Below are 19,792 nucleotides of genomic sequence, written 5' to 3' on the forward strand. Positions count from 1 at the left end.
CTCCCCCTCCCCACCCGGCAATGCCGGGTACTTCTGCTCGTATATATATATATATATATATATATATATATATATGTATATATATGTACATATATGTATATGTACAGACTTGGCATTTAATATGGAATATTTTTTTTGTGGGGGTGAACGTACTTTTCAAGATGTCTTAGAACCAAAAGTTCATTGGAATTATGTTGAAATTATTCTAGATTTTGTTAATGTGACCTTTAAAGAAACAAAAACCACATTTGACATTTCGAAACAAATAAATTGATCCTTGAAAGTGATGTAAACTGATATCGAACTCAATTCACGGACAGTACTGTGTTAAACTTCTGTACGTTTTCCAGAAGTATCTCTTTATTTTGCACATTAGCCAAATATCACGGCATTTTGCACAAAGACAAATGATGAATTGCGAAAGATGATGGGAATAGAGCCTGTGGTTGATGCTGTGAAGAGGAACAGGTTGAGATGGTTTGGTCATGTGTTGAGGAAGGATGAAAGAGACTGGTTGAGAAGAGTGATGGAAATGAATGTAGAAGGAAGTAGAGGACGGGGAAGACCGAGAAAGACTTGGCTAAAGATGGTGGAAGAAGAAATGCGGGCAAGGGGGTTAACAAGGGAAGATGCAGAAAATATGGCAAAATGGAGAAGATTGTCATGGGGACCGCAAGGCTAACCCCCGCTCTCGCAGGGAAAATGGCCTTAAAATGCATGTTGTTGTTGTTGTTGTTGTTGTTGTATTGACAGAGGGACAAGGGAATGAATGAACAGGAGGAGAGAGAAGTGGCCAGGAAACATCAACCTGCAACTAGATGTGGAGAGGTTATCGAGTTATCGAGTTCCATCAAGTCGTGTCCGACTGCTGGTGACATTCATGATCCGATTTCTCAAAAATTCTTATCCCACACTGATTCCTGAAGCTCTGGCAAAAATAAAACACAAGAAGATAAAACTTTACACTACTTCCACATGATAGTCTTCCAATCTGAACACGTCGATCTTCTCAGTTGACAAGATTTTAATAAACACCAGCCTTTTTACGTTCCTTCTTCACTGTCTAGTGTCCGCAGCAGTTTCATGAAGGCCTCTTTGCTTTCTGCCAACAGAGTGGTATCATCAGTCTACCTTAGGTTGTTGATACATCTTCCTCCAATCCTGACTCCAGCCTCTGTATTGCCATCCAAGTTTGATTTCCTCATGATATACTCACGATACTGATTAGTAAGGGGAGATAATGTCCTTGTCTGACCCTCTTTCCAATTCCAAACCATTCTGTCTGTCCAAACTCTGTTCTTACTGGAGACTCTTATTTAGTGTACAGGCTCCTCATCAGACATAATCTGACGTCTCCATTTCTCTTAGCATAATCCACATCAATTCATGATCAACACAATCAAAGACTTTGCTTATCTCTCTACATATATATATAAAAGAAAGTTTTTGTTTGTTTGTTTGTTTGTTTGTCTGCACGTGCTAATCTCCTGAACGGTGAAAGATAGGAGGAAACCTCCAAAACAAAAAATGTCGGGACGGGCCGCGGGAAGGTTATAGGCTAGGTGGCGAGACCGGTCGAGGCCCACCTCGGCCAGGCTGGGCCCATTTCGCAATTAAAAGCTGAGCTGAATTATCGGTCAATCTTCTACGGCCGTGAGTAAGAGCTGAATTATAGTAGTAAATTCATTCAAAAAGAACCAACAATGTCGGGACGGGCCCCGGGAAGGTTATAGGCTAGGTGGCGAGGCCGGTCGAGGCCGCTTCGGCCAGGCTGGGCCCATTTCGCAATTAAAAGCTGAGCTGAATTATAGTAGTCAATCTTCTACGGCCGCGAGTAAAAGCTGAATCATAGTAGTAAATTCATTCAAAAAGAACCCGGGCAGCGCCGGGTGCTTTCGGCTAGTAGTCAATATAACAGAGATGCACCTTCCTTCATCATCTGTGATGTCAGAGTGATTAACCGATCAATGGAAAAATAAACACATGTGAGAAGTCCTCAACAAAACCAAATCCTGAAATATTATACATCTCCAGGGAGAACTACCATGTGGACCACCACCAAAAGCACAGACACATCCACAGTCCAAACACATGCAATTAAAGTTGTGCCCTTGGAGGCAAAACCAGACAATGTCACTAATGTCTCGTGTGAGAGGAAAGACACAAACATATTGCTCAAGCTTTAAGGATGAGTGGAAAAGGAAAGCAGAAATAAAAAATAAAGTGTTGCCAAAATGAGGTAAGCAGAAGATAACTGCATGCACACCTTTCTTTTGTGTAGATGGCAAGAAGTTTGATGCCTGCATCATAACAGCATTGGATGCCACACAGGCCGAGCTGACCTTTGCACTACAAGAGCTGCCTGAAGCACTGGAGAAGCGACGATGCTACAGTCTTTGGATCAGCGCACGCAATGCCAATTCTTGCCAATGTGTGTATTCTTGCCAATAAGACAAAATTAGTAATCCTTGATAACTTTGTGTTATTATTTTATACAGTTGCTCCCCTCTCCCCCAAAGACAACTAGAGAAAAAGGTCCCCCTCGCCCCAAGAACATCAAGACATGGGAGGAGACACTTGGTTCATTTTGGATATCCACACGAATTTTCATCAATAAACCCACAAATAGACTAGTCTTGGCAGTTAAGGAGGCTGGTTTAAGATCCTAGTGTCTTGACTTCAAGCCCCTGTCGTGCCATTGACTTAACACCAGGTGGTGGGTCGACTCAGCCAGTCATCATGCCGAGGTTGGCAAAATGAGTACCAGTGAGCGGGTAAAGGGGCATTGCATCAGCAGCACAGCTGCGACCTCCGAAAATGATGCAGCCATCAAATAAATATAAATAAAAAATAAAATAAACAAGTACACATACATTCAAAGTACACCGCCCCATGCCAAATAATTAAATATGCTGCAGCGCGGCATTGCCGGGGCGCCTCCGGCGCCCGGCAATACCGCAGTGCAGCTCATTAAGGCTGCATTGGGAGGGAGAGGTGTACACTAATTGATTGATTAATTGTATAATTAAAATCAATAAAAGATTATCACAAAATATTTTCATAATCAATTGGCTAATCGCATAACTAAACCACTAGTGCTTCATCCGAAGATGTATCTTTTAGAAATTTAATTAAATAAGTCATTTATAAAAAATTAAATAATTAATTGATTACTCAATAAATAATTAATCGATTAATCAATAAATAATTAATAGATGAAATGATTAATCAATAAATCAAAAATATCCTTGATAGCCACATCACTTGGTCACTTATGTCCAAATATTAGCTTCCCAGCTCAAAAGGTGCCTGAGATATTGGCCAAATGAGAAAGAAAATAAATAAATGATTAATAATGAAAATAAATAAATAATAATCATAAAAAAATTAAATTGGTAATCAATTTGGTCAGAGAACACATAAACTACCACTATTTCATCAGAATCTGTAACTTTAAAAAAAAAAATTTTTTTGTCATTAATCGAATAATTAAATAATTAATCGATTAATTGATTAATTAATAAATCAAAAATATCCTTTGCAGCCAAATCACCTGGTCATTGGCATGTCCAAATATCAGCTTCCTAACTCAAAAGGTGCCTGAGTTAATAATGGTCAGAAGAGAAATGAAATTTAATTAATTAAATAAGTACTTAATTAAACGCTAATAATTAAATAACTCCTCAATTAATTGATTAATCAAAAAACAAAAAATACCGTTTTTGACAAAGGACTTGCTCACTATTGTGCCGAAATTTCAGCTTCCTAGCTCAAAGGATGGCTGAGATATCGTCCGGACAACCAAGGAAACAAGAAAACAAACAAACAAGAAACCAGAGTGAAAACTGAGTACTCTCTTTCAGCGTGCGTCACTGCCAAGCCCCCTTCGGTGCCCGGCAATGACGATTTGCAATGCCTGGAGGTGGCATAGGAAAGGAGCGGTGTACAACATAAATCTTCTGAGTATCAACTCCATTCTGACCATTACCTTAATCTAGCTTAAAATATAAATCCTTTTATAAGAAACTTACATGTCACATTTAAAGGGTATCTGGGGAGTTCAACAAGCAAAGCAGCACAAAATGGAATTATTATTACTAATGACGTACCCATGCTACGCACAGGTGGGAGGCCAGAAGCAAACAGGCAATGCAGATATGGCGAATGCTAAAGCATGAAACCAATAAATTCCACATTCCTGTAGAAGCTTCAGTTGCACATCAGACATGGACAGCAAGTTCGTGAAGGACTTCCATGCAAAACGTACCAGTTCACAAATAAACGGATACGTTCACGTATAGAAACATCGATCGTGGGTCCGTGGCGAATCTGCACATGGCAATCTGCGAAGTTCACGTTTGGAAAGTAGAAACTATCACAGGATGTTGTCATTCACTTGAACTCGATATCTCCTTTTTCATTCCAAACAACATAACTCCAATCACAAATTAATCACAAAATAAACTTTAAAAACATTGTTAATGTTTCCTTCATTGTAAAAACTACCAAGTCATCAGTTAAAAGGATTTTGAGCCGATAGGTGTTACGGCCTCGGCAAGATCGATGGAGACAGCGATCTGTTGGCTTATACACCGCCCAAATAGCTATGTGGGATTCTCTCATGTAGAGATTAAAGCCATGTCGTTTGAACTTTGGCTGAGGTCATTATTTACTTTTAATGATGTTTATATATGAATCAAAAAGAAGATAATTGGTTTTGGGTCATCCTTTCCATATATCTCAAGGGATTGTGAGTTGGAGAGATGGCCGTGATGGCGGGGAGGGGGTTGGCATTCTCTCAAGTGGGGATTCAACCCATCTCCTTATAAAAGGTCTGTGTCCGAGATCACCGAGTCCGATCAGTGCTGCTGATCGGTGCAGCTGTGCAGCGATCGGTGCAGCCGTTTGTGCGGCACCCGGGAAAATAACGTTATGCGGGAGTCCAAACCTTAAAATGCTGGAGGCCAAAGCTGAAATTGGAAAAACAATACAGCCTATTTTACTCCAGGAGATCCCAGGATTACCCACCCAAAATATCGTTGCGATCGGTTCAGCCGTTTTTGTGGTACCTTCGAACGGACGGACAGACAGACAGACGGGCGGACATTTGGTGACTTATAGTAAGATTGAGAAACACTTGAGGGATGTTTAACGTGCACAGCCTCAGCTTAGGGTGGGGATACCGATTCCATGACTGTGCAGTGTTACCATTCTCAATATTCTTTCGTAAACGCTTGATCTCTCTATTTGATTTTCTCCTGTTTCAAGAAATATATACTATAAATGGATGAGTTGTATGTGTGAGCCATACTTTTAGTGTCTATTAATTATGTACTGTTGAAATGTACCTTTTAACGCTTTAGACTGCCGAGACTCCTTCAGCCTTTGAAGATCCTTTAAGACCCTCAAGATCCTTAAGACCCCAAAGACCTTTTAATAACCTCAGGACCCCAATACCCCGATGACCCAAAAGCCCCCGAGCACAAAAAATACCCAGATGACACAGTCCCTGAGGATGCAAAAGACCTCAGGACCCAAAAGTCCCCGAGGATCCAAAAGACACTGAAAACCCAAAAGACCCAAAAGTCCCTGAGGACATAAAAGACCCAAAATAACCCGAAGACACAAAAAACCCCGAGGACCAAAAAGCCCCTCGAGTATGGTGGTCAGGTATGCTACAAGGCGGTGAAGACCAATGAAAATTTGGTGTAATGGACCAATGGGCCCACTCGGTACAATAAAATAACATTCACAAACAATTAATTAAATAACATTGTGAAAGTTTGTCGGTATCAATAGTTTTGAGGATCATCAAACTGTTTGTGGGCGATTGTTAAGTTGAGTGACAAAGTTAAGTTAAGTGACAAACAGCTTGCCCAATGTTATATAAGCTTAATCCAATATTGTTTTACAGCAATAACTATAATTTATTATGTGATGACTTAGTTACCGGTATTTGAATAATTTTGATTAAATATGGACTTTCCCAAAATATTGAGAATTTCTTGTTAAAGTATGATAAAACAAAGCCTTTATATAGGAATGCATGAATAAATTGATGATTATATGAATTGAATAAATTGAATAAATAATAGGAAATCGGAATTGAATTAGAATATCTTTATTTATTTTATTGAATATATATATATTTTAATTGAATAAAAATATAAAATAGAATAAATGGATAAATAAATTGTTTTTTTTTTTTACAGATATGGAGGGGCTGAAGTCAGCTTTGAGATGTAGTCGTCGCCTCATCGTGGTAGTTAGTCCCCATTGCGTGATCAAATCAAACCTGTCCCACCATGAAATAGACACCATATTGAACACTGTTCTGGACAGAGGCAGCCCACCTTCCTTACTGATTTTCGTCTGCCCACCACCCCGAGGCATGGCCCACTCCCTCATCATGCGCCCCGTCCTCCAGCGAGCCCTCAAGGTACGAAGGAATGTAATTTGGCACTCGTGGTGCAGTCATGTACACCACTTGTGGAGTTTTAGTGCATTCAGAAAGTATGCAGACCCCTTCACTTTTTTCACATTTTGTTATGTTGCAGCCTTATGCTGAAATCGTTTAAATTCATTTTTCCCCCCATCAATCTGCACTCAATACCCCAAAATGACAAAGAGAAAACAGGATTTTAGAAAGTTTTGCAAATTTATTAAAAAGAAAAAACTGAAATATCACATTGACATAAGTATTCATACCCTTTGTTATGACACTTGAAATTTAGCCCAGGTGCCTCCCATTTCTCTTGATCATCTTTGAGATGTTTCTACACCTTGATTGGAGTCCACCTGTGGTAAATTAAATTGATTGGACATGATTTGGAAAGGCACACACCTGTCGATATAAGGTCTCACAGCTGACAATGCATATCAGAGCAAAAACCAACCCATGAGGTTCGAAGGAACTGCCCGCAGAGCTCAGAGACAGGATTGTGTCGAGGCACAGATCTGGGGAAGCCAACAAAAAAATCTCTACTGCATTGAAGGTTCCCAAGAGCACAGTGGCCTCCATAATTCTTAAATGGAAGAAGTTTGGAACAACCAGGACTCTTCCTCGAGCTGGCCGCCCGGTCAAACTGAGCAATCGGGGGAGAAGGGCCTTGGTAAGAGAGGTGACCAAGAACCCGATGGTCACTCTGGCTGAGCTCCAGAGATCCTGTGTGGAGATGGGAGAAACTTCCAGAAGGACAACCATCACTACAACACTCCACCGATCTGGGCTTTATGGCAGAGTGGCCAGACGGAAGCCTCTCCTCAGTGAAAGACACATGAAAGCCCGCTTGGAGTTTGCAAAAAAGCACCTAAAGGACTCTCAGACTGTGAGAAACAAGATTCTGTGGTCTCATGAAACCAAGATTGAACTATTTGGCTTCCGTCTGGCCAGTCTGCCATAAAGCCCAGATCGGTGGAGTGTTGCAGTGATGGTTGTCCTTCTGGAAGTTTCTCCCATCTCCACACAGGATCTCTGGAGCTCAGCCAGAGTGACCATCGGGTTCTTGGTCACCTCTCTTACCAAGGCCCTTCTCCCCCGATTGCTCAGTTTGACCGGGCGGCCAGCTTGAGGAAGAGTCCTGGTTGTTCGAAACTTCTTCCATTTAAGAATTATGGAGGCCCCTGTGCTCTTGGGAACCTTCAATGCAGCAGAATTTTTTTGTAGGCTTCCCCAGATCTGTGCCTCGACACAATCCTGTCTCTGAGCTCTGCAGGCAGTTCCTTCGACCTCATGGCTTGGTTTTTGTTCTGATATGCATTGTCAGCTGTGAGACCTTATATGGACAGGTGTGTGCTTTTCTAAATCATGACCAATCAATTGAATTTACCACAGGTGGACTCCAATCAAGGTGTAGAAACATCTCAAAGATGATCAAGAGAAATGGGAGGCACCTGAGCGAGATTTCAAGTGTCATAGCAAAGGGTATGAATACTTATGTCAATGTGATATTTCAGTTTTTTCTTTTTAATAAATTTGCAAAACTTTCTAAAATCCTGTTTTCTCTTTGTCATTATGGGGTATTGAGTGTAGATTGATGAGGGAAAAAAATGAATTTAAACGATTTCAGCATAAGGCTGCAACATAACAAAATGTGAAAAAGTGAAGGGGTATGAATACTTTCTGAATGCACTGTATGTACAAGGTCGAATGTGAAGCTCTCTTATGATCTTGCGTTAGGAGCTGCCCGTTCTCTGCTGGGAGGAAGAGAAGCCCATGCACCGCTCGTCCTTTTGGAGCAGGCTGTACTGCTTGCTTCCACCCCGGCGGACAAGTGCACAAAAACAAGACTGGCAGCAATTTGTTGATGAAGAATAATCAATAACTGCCTTGCCTCCTGTGATCCACAAACAACCCACAGCAGAACCTTCAACCCAAACCTCACTCTCACTTATCTCACCACACCTTTTAAACTCTTTTTAACGTACCGAAGGTGGACGGAGGTCATGCTTTCACCCCTGTTTGTCTGTCTGTGGGCAGGATTATCTCAAAAAAGTTGTGGACTCATTGGGTGGATGAAACCTGGTGGACATGTCGGGTGTGTGAAAAAGAGAATCTGATTTGACTTCGGTGAACATCCTGATCCAGATAGAAGAATTTTAAAATTATAAGTGATTCTTCATAATTGAAAGATAGGACCAAAAAAAACGATGTATAGCATGGTATTTCAAAACGATGTGGATGGGTTATGACCAAAACTAGCTCGATGAGTTGGGCAGGTGACAACAACAAGCCGATTCGATTTTGGTTCCGGTCTGAATCCAGATCTGGCAATCAGTGGGATACAAAACGTAAGCTGTTCAACCTGGCAGAGGTGTGCTCCCCACCGAGTGCTGTTCTAATATTGTGGTTGTTGTTCCTTCGGCAATCCTTTGTCAAGTGAAAAGACCAGCGGAACTCAAGTATCCTGCAGCGTCCATCGGACGTTCCCAGTGTGGACGAGATGTTGAAGAGGTGTCTTTCTTCGACCAGGGAGGGGCAGCTAGTCATAATACATGTGGTGGTTTGTGGGACGAATAGACAGAGCGGACATGTTTGGTTTTAGGGTAGGTTGGAGTGTATGTTGATATTGCATAAGGGAGGGATGGTGTTCACACCGGAGTCTAGCTAAATAGACTCTTAGAGCATGACATGAGACCCACAATCTCTTAGATAGACTCTTAGAGTAGACTCTTATACTCAAATAGACTCTTAGAGCATCACATGAGACCACTAATATCTTAGATAGACTCTTAGACTCAAATGGACTCTTAGAGCATCACATGAGACCACTAATCTCTTTTCGATAGACTCTTAGAGTAGACTCTTATACTCAGACTCTTAGAGCATCACATGAGACCCCTAAACTCTTAGAGTAGACTCTTATACTCAAATAGACTCTTAGAGCATCACATGAGACCCTTAGACTCTTAGAGTAGACTCATATTACTCAAATAGATTTAGAGCATCACATGAGACCCCTAATCTCTTAGATAGACTCTTAGAGTAGACTCTTAGATTCAAATAGACTCTTAGACTCAAATAGACTCTTAGAGCATCACATGAGACCCCTAATCACTTAGATAGACTCTTAGAGTAGACTCTTAGACTCAAATGGACTCTTAGAGCATCACATGAGACCACTAATATCTTAGACTCTTAGACTCAAATGGACTCTTAGAGCACCACATGAGACCCCTAATCTCTTAGATAGACTCTTAGAGTAGACTCTTAGACTCAAATGGACTCTTAGAGCATCACATGGGACCCCTAATCTCTTAGATAGACTCTTAGAGTAGACTCTTATACTCAAATAGACTCTTAGAGCATCACATGAGACCACTAATCTCTTAGATAGACTCTTAGACGCAAATGGACTCTTAGAGCATCACATGAGACCACTAATCTCTTAGATAGACTCTTAGAGTAGACTCTTAGACTCAAATGGACCCTTAGAGCATCACATGAGACCCCCTAAACCTTCCCCCCTGGTTTAGCTCAATTTATTGGTATCAAAATTTCGGAAAATATGTCTACTATTCATTTCTGCTTGCAATCGCCCACAAACATGTTCAATTTCATCAGTTTCACACCTACCCTCTCAGCATTTCGGACATCGTATTAGACCTTAGGATCTCTTCCTGTATTCCGTATCCCTTACAATTTTGTATATGTAGGCAAAGCAAAGACAAATTTGATGCTGAATTAGCTCGGATTAGCATTTAAACAACAAAAAAGAACAAACAGAATTTTGGAATATTAGTTTTATGGCACAAGGAGGTTAAAAGTACAAACCTAAGTAATTGACATGATTTGTTTTGTTCTGTTTTTATTTTAACAAAATTTAAATGTAAACAAATATATTTCAAAAGTCCAACTTTCAATTTTTCTACTGCACAGTGAGAATTGCATTAATAAGAGACCCTTGTTTGTCAATTTTCCATACACTTTTCGCAGCCGTTGGGTATTTAGTACAGTCGGACCCAATTATTCGTGGTCCCAACATTCCCGGACCCCACGTATTTGCTGTTGATTAAATTCGAGCTGCTTCTACATTTGCGGCCCTGTGCCTCGCATATTCGCGGTTTTTCGTGGGTGCAAAAAGAAAAGCATCTCCCACCGGCCACACACATGGCACTTCTAAAAGCATCTTCCACGTGTCATGCATAAAACCACTATAAATGTGCGACCGCACAATTGGGACATTGTTTTTGCGGGCGTATTTGTGGTGTTTCTGAACTGCTTTGACCTGCCATGTGCTTCACGTATTTGTGGTTTTTCGCAGACATATTCGCGGTTTTTCACGGGATTTTTGATTTGTCCTTATCAATCACGAACCACCAGGAAACTTTTTTTTTTTTTGTGTGTGTGTGTACAAGATCGAGGCTCGTGTAAGAGCTAACATTAATCACAACAAGGCAAACTGACACATAAAACATAAGACAAAGGGAGTGAGATTCAAGATGGGGAGAGGGGGAAGCACACAAGTACAACATTTGAGAGCAGGGTCATCGGGAGATCTGTGGGAGGGAGAGGGCTTGGGGGGAGGAGGAACGGGAAAGGGGGGGGGGGGGGGGTGGGAGAGGTATAAAACACATGGACACTGCTAAGACTTCCAGAAAAGAAGTCGGACCCCACTGTGGCCAGAACACTGGCTTTTTACATGCTGTTAATGGAAACACTTTGGTATCCGTCACAAACAAAGTCCACCCTGGAAACTGAACCAAAACTGTGGGCCTATCTCGGGAGTTGCTTCAGGATCTGCTTTGCTAGCTCTTTGAAGGTCACAGGCATTTGTTTCACAGTGTGGAGGAGTGCCATCCCATCCATGATGAACACAGATCCTTGGGGTGACTGAGCAGAGTGAACGATTTTCCTCTTCAGGAGGTGAGAAAGCTTTCATTCTGATGCTTTGCACAATCCTCCATCTTCTGATGCTAAAGATGGTGGTACTTGCCCGAGTTCATATTTGAAAACCTCTCGCAGATCAATCTGCATGCTCTGTGCTATGACGAGGGATTTTGCATATAATTCAAGGTCAATCTTTGGGGTCTATTTTGTTATTTTTGTTTTCATTTTGGCTGCGTGACTGGGTCTTCAGTTGAAGTTTTTTTGAGTGGGTCAAAGAAATAAATTGCCCTTTCCCCCTATTGACTCAGCATTTAGAAGGTCTTCAGTGATGTCTTCTGGTGCCACAATGCCTGAAAGGCCAGGTGAAGCATCAAATTGCCTTTGCTTTGCCTAAACATCAGCCCACGGGTCCTAAAATCCTGTTTTCCGCTCTTTCACTCCCTCTCTCTGTTCTCTTCACCCTCTCTTTTGCTCAAGGTCAACTGCCATCTGCTTGGAAATCAGCCAACAGCACCACTTTGCACAAAAAGGTGCAAAAACAGATCCTAGCAACTACAGACCAATCAGCCAATCAGCTGATTCATTCTGAAATCAGCTGATCCCAATTATCAGCAAAGTCATGGAATCCATCATTGCTTCGGATATGAAATCTTTCCTCTTCTCCAATGGCTTGATCTCTGATCATCAATTTGGTTTCAGACCTGGTCACTCTACTCTGGACATGCTGCCTCTGCTTTCTCAACAATGGATGGAGGTCCTCAATGCCAAACAGGAAATTAGCGCTGTCTCCCTTGACATATCACGTGCCTTCGATACGGTCTGGCACCCCGCTCTGCTCACCAAACTCTCCTCCTTTGGTATCCATGGAAATCTCCACGCATGGCTGGCAGACTTCCTCTCTCGTCGTAGTCAACGTGTGGCCCTGAATGGGTTTCTCTCATCTCCTCTTCCTGTTCAGGCTGGAGTTCCCCAAGGCAGTGTTCTGGGCCCTGTGCTTTTACTGGTCTTCATCAATGATCTCTCTGACTCTCTTGAAAATCCTCTCTATCTCTTTGCTGATGACTCCACTCTCTGCCGCTCTATTCCTCATCCCTCAGATCGGCAGTCTGCAGCCTCGTCACTCTCTGCAGACCTGGACAAAATCACAGACTGGGCAAACAAGTGGATCATGTCTTTCAATCCTGACAAATCTCACACTCTTACGATGTCTCTCCGAAAAGACTGACTGGACAACCCTCCCATCTACTTTCTGAATAATCCTCTCCAAGAAGTTCTGTCACTCAAGCTTTTGGGTCTCACTATCTGCCATGATCTTTCCTGGGAAAACCACATTTCCAAGCTGGCCTCCAAAGCCAGTCGCCGACTGGGCATCCTCCGTCGTGCGGTCCTTCCTTGGCACACCTGAGCTCCTCACCACATACAAGGCTTTCATCCGCAGCTCAATGGAATACTGCTCTCCCCTCTGGGCTGGTGCTCCTGCCTCACACCTAGCTCGTCTTCACGCTGTTGAAACCAAAGCGTTCAGAATCATTGGAATCTCCCGCGATGACGCTATCTCCGAGGGCCTTTCACTTACTCACCGCAGGCAGGTTGGTGGTCTTTCCGTCTTCTACCGACTCTTCTCCGGCCTTGCTCCCCCAGCTCTCTCTGGGCTCTGTCCCCCAAATATTCCTACAGGTCGCACAAGATCTGCCTGCAACCCTCTTATGGTTAAACTGCCAAAATCAAGACTCTCTGCTCACCTTCACTCCTTCATTCCTCTTTTCTCCCACCTCTGGAACAAACTCCCTCACTCTCTTCAATCCCACTCCTCCCTCCAGGTCTTTAAAACGGCTGTTCACCACCATCTCTTATCTTCCCCAATCCAAAACCTTGATCTTTTCTACCCCTGCTAATTTCACCCCAAATCCACTTCATTGAGGTGACTTTTGTCTTCTTTCCTGGAAGTCCTTGGTGTCCTTGCGTTTTATACCTATCCTGCCTCACCCCAGGCCCTCTCCCTCCCACACATCTCCCGATGTCCCTGCTCTCAAATGTTGTGTTTGTGTGCTTCCTCCCCTTCTCTCCCCATCTTGTCGACCGCTCCCCTTTTTATATACTTTGTTTGCTTGTTTGTTTGATTTGTTTGTTTGATAAATGTTAGCTCTTTCACGAGCCTCGACTCTGTATACAAAAAAAACAAAACAAAAAAACATACCAAATTGTCGGGGATACAGAACACAGCATGAGATCATGAAGTCCAATATGATATCCAAAACTCCTCGGGGGTAGGTGTGAAACTGATGAAGCATTTGCTGACCTGGAAACAAGCAGAAATTAAAAGTCGACATATTTTCCTAAATTTTGATACCAAGAACGTGAGCTAACCAGAATTGGGGAGGGAGGAGGTCAACAAAATCAAAAGTTAGGGCCTTTTGTGGTCTCATGTGATGGACTCTCATTTCACGACTAAATATTGCTTCAGAAGTCTATTTCTGGGGAAGGATGGTTGAGGATATTGATAGAGGGACGATGTTGTATGTAGTGTGATGATAGATATTTGTTAATGCGATGGCATATGGAGATGTTTTGATGGGGATGAGGTATAATATTCATATATCGTTGGGGTGGAGGATGGGTGGTCATAGAGTGATATGGATGGTCATCGAGTGATATGGGTGGTCATCGAGTGATATGGGTGGTCATCGAGTGATATGGGTGGTCATCGAGTGATATGGATGGTCATCGAGTGATATGGGTGGTCATCGAGTGATATGGGTGGTCATAGAGTGATATGGGTGGTCATAGAGTGATATGGATGGTCATAGAGTGATATGGGTCATCGAGTGATATGGATGGTCATAGAATGATATGGGTGGTCAGAGTGATATGGGTGGTCATAGAGTGATATGGGTGGTCATCGAGTGATATGGGTGGTCATAGTGATATGGGTGGTCATAGAGTGATATGGGTGGTCATAGAGTGATATGGATCGTCATAGTGATATGGGTGGTCATAAAGTGATATGGGTGGTCATCGAGTGATATGGATGGTCATCGAGTGATATGGGTGGTCATCGAGTGATATGGGTGGTCATCGAGTGATATGGGTGGTCATAGAGTGATATGGGTGGTCATAGAGTGATATGGGTGGTCATAGAGTGATATGGGTGGTCATAGAGTGATATGGGTGGTCATAGAGTGATATGGGTGGTCATAGAGTGATATGGGTGGTCATCGAGTGATATGGGTGGTCATAGAGTGATATGGGTGGTCATAGAGTGATATGGGTGGTCATAGAGTGATATGGGTGGTCATAGAGTGATATGGGTGGTCATAGAGTGATATGGGTGGTCATCGAGTGATATGGGTGGTCATCGAGTGATAAGGATGGTCATCGAGTGATATGGGTGGTCATATAGTGATATGGGTGAGAGGGATGTTGATGTGCAAGGATGATTAATTGAGTGCCTTTCATATTTAAGTGGATTACAATTGGAAGTACTTTACTTTCATAATATAAATGGGCTTTGTTTGTAGTTATTTGGTTACCTGTTGCTCTCCTGAGAGCTTTGGTTTGTATTTTGGGAAGTTTTTGTATATTTGGTCTGAAGGATTGGCAGCCCAATTCGGGCTCATATAAATTGATGAGAGTCTGGATAAACTGTTTGTCGGATGTTATAGTAAGAAGTGATTCTTTGTCATTATGTTTATTATTACAAGCATTGCTATTGAAAGAAGGCCAGACCAACTGCTAAGAGGACTGACATATGATGAACAGAACAGGAAGTTATATGATGAGGTATTCATAGACTGACACACTAACATTTTAACCTCCGCCACCGAAGGTGGATGGAGGTTATGTTTTCACACCTGTCTGTCTGTTTGTCTGTGTCTATGAACAAAATATCTCAAAAATTTGTGGACGGATTCGGACGAAATTTGGCAGAGATGTGGCGTATGTGACAAGGACGAAATGATTCGATTTTGGTGAAGATCCGGATTCGGATCCGGCTAGTAGAATTGTTTAAGGGATTCTTCACCATTGGGACGAGATCGGGCCAAAAAGGATACATAGCAGGATATCTTTAAAATTGGTGGACTGATTTGGACGAAACTTGGTGGACCGGTTGTATGTGTGACAAGGAGGAATCGATTCTATTTTGGTGAAGATCTGAGTATGGATTCGGATTCGATAATTATTTAATTTTCAAGTGATTCTTCACCATTGAGAGATCTGACGAAAAGCGATAAATAACATGATATTTTAAAAAGTTATGGACGAGTTATGACTAAACATGCTGGACAAATTAGTTAGCTGACAAGAACGAGCCGATTAGATTTTGTTTCAGGTCCGAATCCAGATCCGGCCTATCGATGGATACAAAACGTAAACTGTTCAGCCTGGTGGAGGTGTGCGCCCTACCGAGTGCCCTTCTGGTTTAAAATGTATTTGCCAATATATTAGGTGTACCGGTACACCTAACATAAGTACAATGTAAATATATTTTCTTACCAATTCTTCATACTGTACTTATATACTGAAAAATAAAATACACAGATAAGCATGATGTTGACCGATATCTTTAACATCTCATTCGCAAATAGGTAATGAAACCAGGCATGTGCTTCTCATGCATGACATGAAACCAGGCATGTGCTTCTGGGGCTTCTCGGTAAGATGCCTGCAACTGTGGGGCAACTCGGGTAGAGTTTGAAACAGCAAAGGGCTTACCTTGTGTAGCTTTTTATGTTGCTTCATGCAGCTTTCTTTGATATGACTAGAAGGGCCAAGTGTTGATAACACTGGACAAAAAAAACAAACAAACAAAAAAACTTTCCATCTGCTACTGAGGTAAATGTCGGTGTCCTTTATTAATTTTACCATTTGAGCTATTGTCATAAATTTTTCACCAAGTCTGTATTATGATAACTAGTGGGGACACCCGTGGGAATGTCATGGGCATGGAGGTGTATCGTTGCGACCGGTGCAGCCGATTTTGCGGTACCCGGGACAATAACGTTGAAATTGGAAAAATAAATTGGAAAGACCAAAGCTGAAATTGGAAAAACAATATAGCCTATTTTACTCCAGGGGATCCCAGGATTACCCACCCAAAATTTCGTTGCGATCGGTTCAGCCGTTTTTGCGGTACCTGGGAACGGAAGGACAGACAGACAGACAGACAGACAGACAGACAGACAGAAAGGTTGGAATCGCAAGCATTTCAACAAAAATACCATTCAGATACTTAACCTTGTCACAAGCTGTATTCACCACACCATCTTCTCTGAGAAGCAAAGAGGGTGAAGAAGAGCATATTCGATTCATAAATCAGTCCTGACTAAATGCCAGACCACTGACAGACCTTTTCTCAGACGAGCCTGTTTGTGGACCCTGTCTCTAAGTCTTGGGTAGGGGCAAAAAAAGCGACATTTATAAGTGACGAGCCGAATGTACCCGGCGTTGCCCAGGTTCTTTTTGAATGAATTTACTACTATAATTCAGCTTTTACTCACGGCCGTAGAAGATTGACTCCTATAATTCAGCTCAGCTTTTAATTGCGAAATGGGCCCAGCCCGGCCGAAACGGCCTCACCACCTCACCTATAACCTTCCCGGGGCCCGTCCCGACATTTTGGGTTCTTTTTGAATGAATTTACTATTATAATTCAGCTTTTACTCACGGCCATAGAAGATTGACTCCTATAATTCAGCTCAGCTTTTAATTGTGAAATGGGCCCAGCTCGTCTATAACCTTCCCGGGGCCCGTCCCGACATTTTTAGTTCTTTTTGAATTAATGTACTACTATAATTCAGCTTTTACTCGCGGCCGTAGAAGATTGACTACTATAATTCAGCTCAGCTTTGAATTGCGAAATGGGCCCAGCCCGGCCGAAGCGGTCTCGCCACCTAGCCTATAACCTTCCCGGGGCCCGTCCCGACATTTTTTGTTTCAGAGGTTTCCTCCTATCTATCACCGTTCAGGAGATTAGCGTGTGCAGACAAACAAACAAACAAACAAAAACTTTCTTTTATATATATATGTTGGAACCCATCTGTGGATCGGTCCCATCGGCCGATGGGTCTGACCCATCTGTGGATGCACGAGAAATGACAATGCAGACCCATCGGCCGATGGGTCTGCGCCATCTGCGGATGTGTTGTTCACCTTGAAGGAATGTGTTGACAGAATGGTGCTCTTCAATCAGGTACACAGTCATTGGAATTACATGTGGTAGGAATTGATCAGAGATGATTTTTAACACAAACAATACAATACGTTAAACAGAATTTACGGATACAATACGGATACAATTACGGATACAATTACGGATACAATTTACGGAATACGGATACAATACGTTAAACAGAATTTAACAGAGATGAATTATGATGCATACACATTCCTTCAAGGTGAACAACACATCCGCAGATGGCGCAGACCCATCGGCCGATGGGACCGATCCACAGATGGGTTCCAACATATATATATAGATAGATAGATAGATAGAAGATAGATTAATGCAAATAATTTGTATGCAGGAAAATATGAATAAAGACAATATTATTACTTCCTGATGAAAACAGTAGCTTAATGATCTGCCTGTGGACGGCAGTATACATACAACATACACTGGCTCTACATATAGCACACATACACCAGATGCTTCTGGACATGACATGGTTGCTCTTCATAACTTTCCAACGACCACATTCATCCATCTGGCACGTTTATCACTCCCATACATGTTCTTAACAATCCTCTTGAAGTTCAGTCATTCAAGTTCTTGCTTCTCGTTATATCAGCCCTGATCTTATTTGGGCAAACCACATTTCAAAGTTGGCCTCCTAAACCAACCACCGACTTGACAAAATCTACAAGGAGTTCGTTCGCAGCTTGATGGAGTACTTCACCCCCACCCCTTTGGGATGGCATCCCTGTATCACACCTTACCTTTTTTGATGTCGTGGAAAGCAAGGCCCTCAAAATCATTGGGATCTCCCACGATGGAGCTGTGTCTCGGCTTGTTACTTTTGCATCACAGAGAGGTTGGTGACATCTCTGTATTATACCACCACATTTTTGGTCTTGTTCCCTCTGCTATCTCTTAGCACTGTCCCTCCCAGGTTTCTGCAGAGCACAATGGTCTGCCAGTAACCCTCTTCTTGTTAAACCCCCAAAATGCAGGCTCACTGTTATCCTCCACTCATTTGGTGTGCTTTTCTCTCGCAAGAGGAACCAACTTCTCCAATCTGTTCAATCCCAATCTTCCTGCCAGGGCTTCAGGACAGCCGTTCACCACTATTGCAAATCATTGCTCATCCATACTCATAATCTTTTCTACCCCAAATGACCCCATTCCCAAGTACTCCCCACTTCCAAATTGTGTGAAGCTTGCTTACCCCATGAGTCCCTCTCCCACTCCCTTTGATTTCACCCTCACCTCTGCTCTGGTGTTGGCGTTTCCCCATTTCCATTTTGTTCCATCCATTCCGCTCCAGCTCTTCCGCAAGCCTCGACCATGTATGCAATATATATTTCCTTTTTTAAAGCAGATAGGTGGAGATCCCCAACTCCATCCCGATATGGTCAGGTGAAGCACAAGAAGATGCTGAACATTCCCATGTATCGCCACCAAAATTCTATGTTTGGGTCTTCATTACTTGGCAAACAATCTTTTTTTTCTTTGCAAGTATGTTCATCACCCTGGTTTGTGTGTGTGTTTGTTTGTCTGTCCGCTCACTTATACTTGCCTACAGGTCACAATTTTAAACCGATCTTCACAAAACTTCACCAAACAGCAGAGTTCATGGTCCGACAAAATCTATATCTATCTATAATTCCAGTAATCTCTGTGTGTGTGTGTGTGTGTGTGTGTGTGTGTGTGTGTGTGTGTGTGTGTGTGTGTGTATGCGACCGCTGTTTCTCGACAACCACGGGTCCGATATACTTGAAACTTGCCAGGTATATTGCTGGGGACCCGAGGATGTGCCTTTTCAAGGTTTCATATTAATCGGACAAGTAGTTACCGAGCTATGTCCAAAAAACGATTCAACCAATCAGAGAGCAGCGAGCTATCACGTGTGCCGAACGTGCCGAACAGACTCTGCCTCGGACGGCACATTTGAGAGCGTATTCATTTATTTCACGTTGGCAAACTATGTTGGCGTTAAACTATGTTTTACAACTAATTAAAACTAATTTGCGATTCATTCGCTTTCCTGCGCGTTTGTGCACGCTATGGCGATTTCTTTACCAAACTCCGCAAGCCGTTCGCTTTGGACCAAACCATTTCATGTAAATAGAGGGGGGGGGGGGGGGGGGGATTGTCACCGTACTCGCAAGCCGTTCGCTTTGGACCAAACCATTTCATGTAAATAGAGGGGGGGGATTGTCACCGTACTCGCAAGCCGTTCGCTTTGGCTTTGCGAATGGACCAAACCATTTCATGTAAATAGAGGGGGGGGATATAATTTTAGA

At 42.5% G+C, this 19,792-nt stretch overlaps 2 protein-coding genes across 2 annotated transcripts in view; one reads left to right on the top strand and one right to left on the bottom strand.

Moving 5' to 3' along the window:
• The window catches only part of LOC137425959 (interleukin-1 receptor accessory protein-like 1-A), a 132,794-nt gene extending 122,115 nt beyond the window's left edge, over positions 1-10,679 (top strand). Inside the window, exons 10-12 of the mRNA XM_078776498.1 lie at positions 2,282-2,431; positions 6,213-6,439; positions 8,180-10,679. Of these exons, the coding sequence (XP_078632624.1) occupies positions 2,282-2,431; positions 6,213-6,439; positions 8,180-8,317 (515 nt within the window). The 3' untranslated portion in view covers positions 8,318-10,679. The remainder of the gene's footprint in view (positions 1-2,281; positions 2,432-6,212; positions 6,440-8,179) is intronic.
• Positions 1-19,792, bottom strand: part of GNB1L (G protein subunit beta 1 like) — a 567,228-nt gene that overhangs the window by 378,060 nt on the left and 169,376 nt on the right. The gene's annotated exons all lie outside the window — the stretch shown is intronic.

Source organism: Myxine glutinosa, chromosome 4 (assembly GCF_964187855.1).
Source record: "Myxine glutinosa chromosome 4, kmMyxGlut1.1, whole genome shotgun sequence".
Lineage (NCBI taxonomy): Eukaryota > Metazoa > Chordata > Myxini > Myxiniformes > Myxinidae > Myxine > Myxine glutinosa.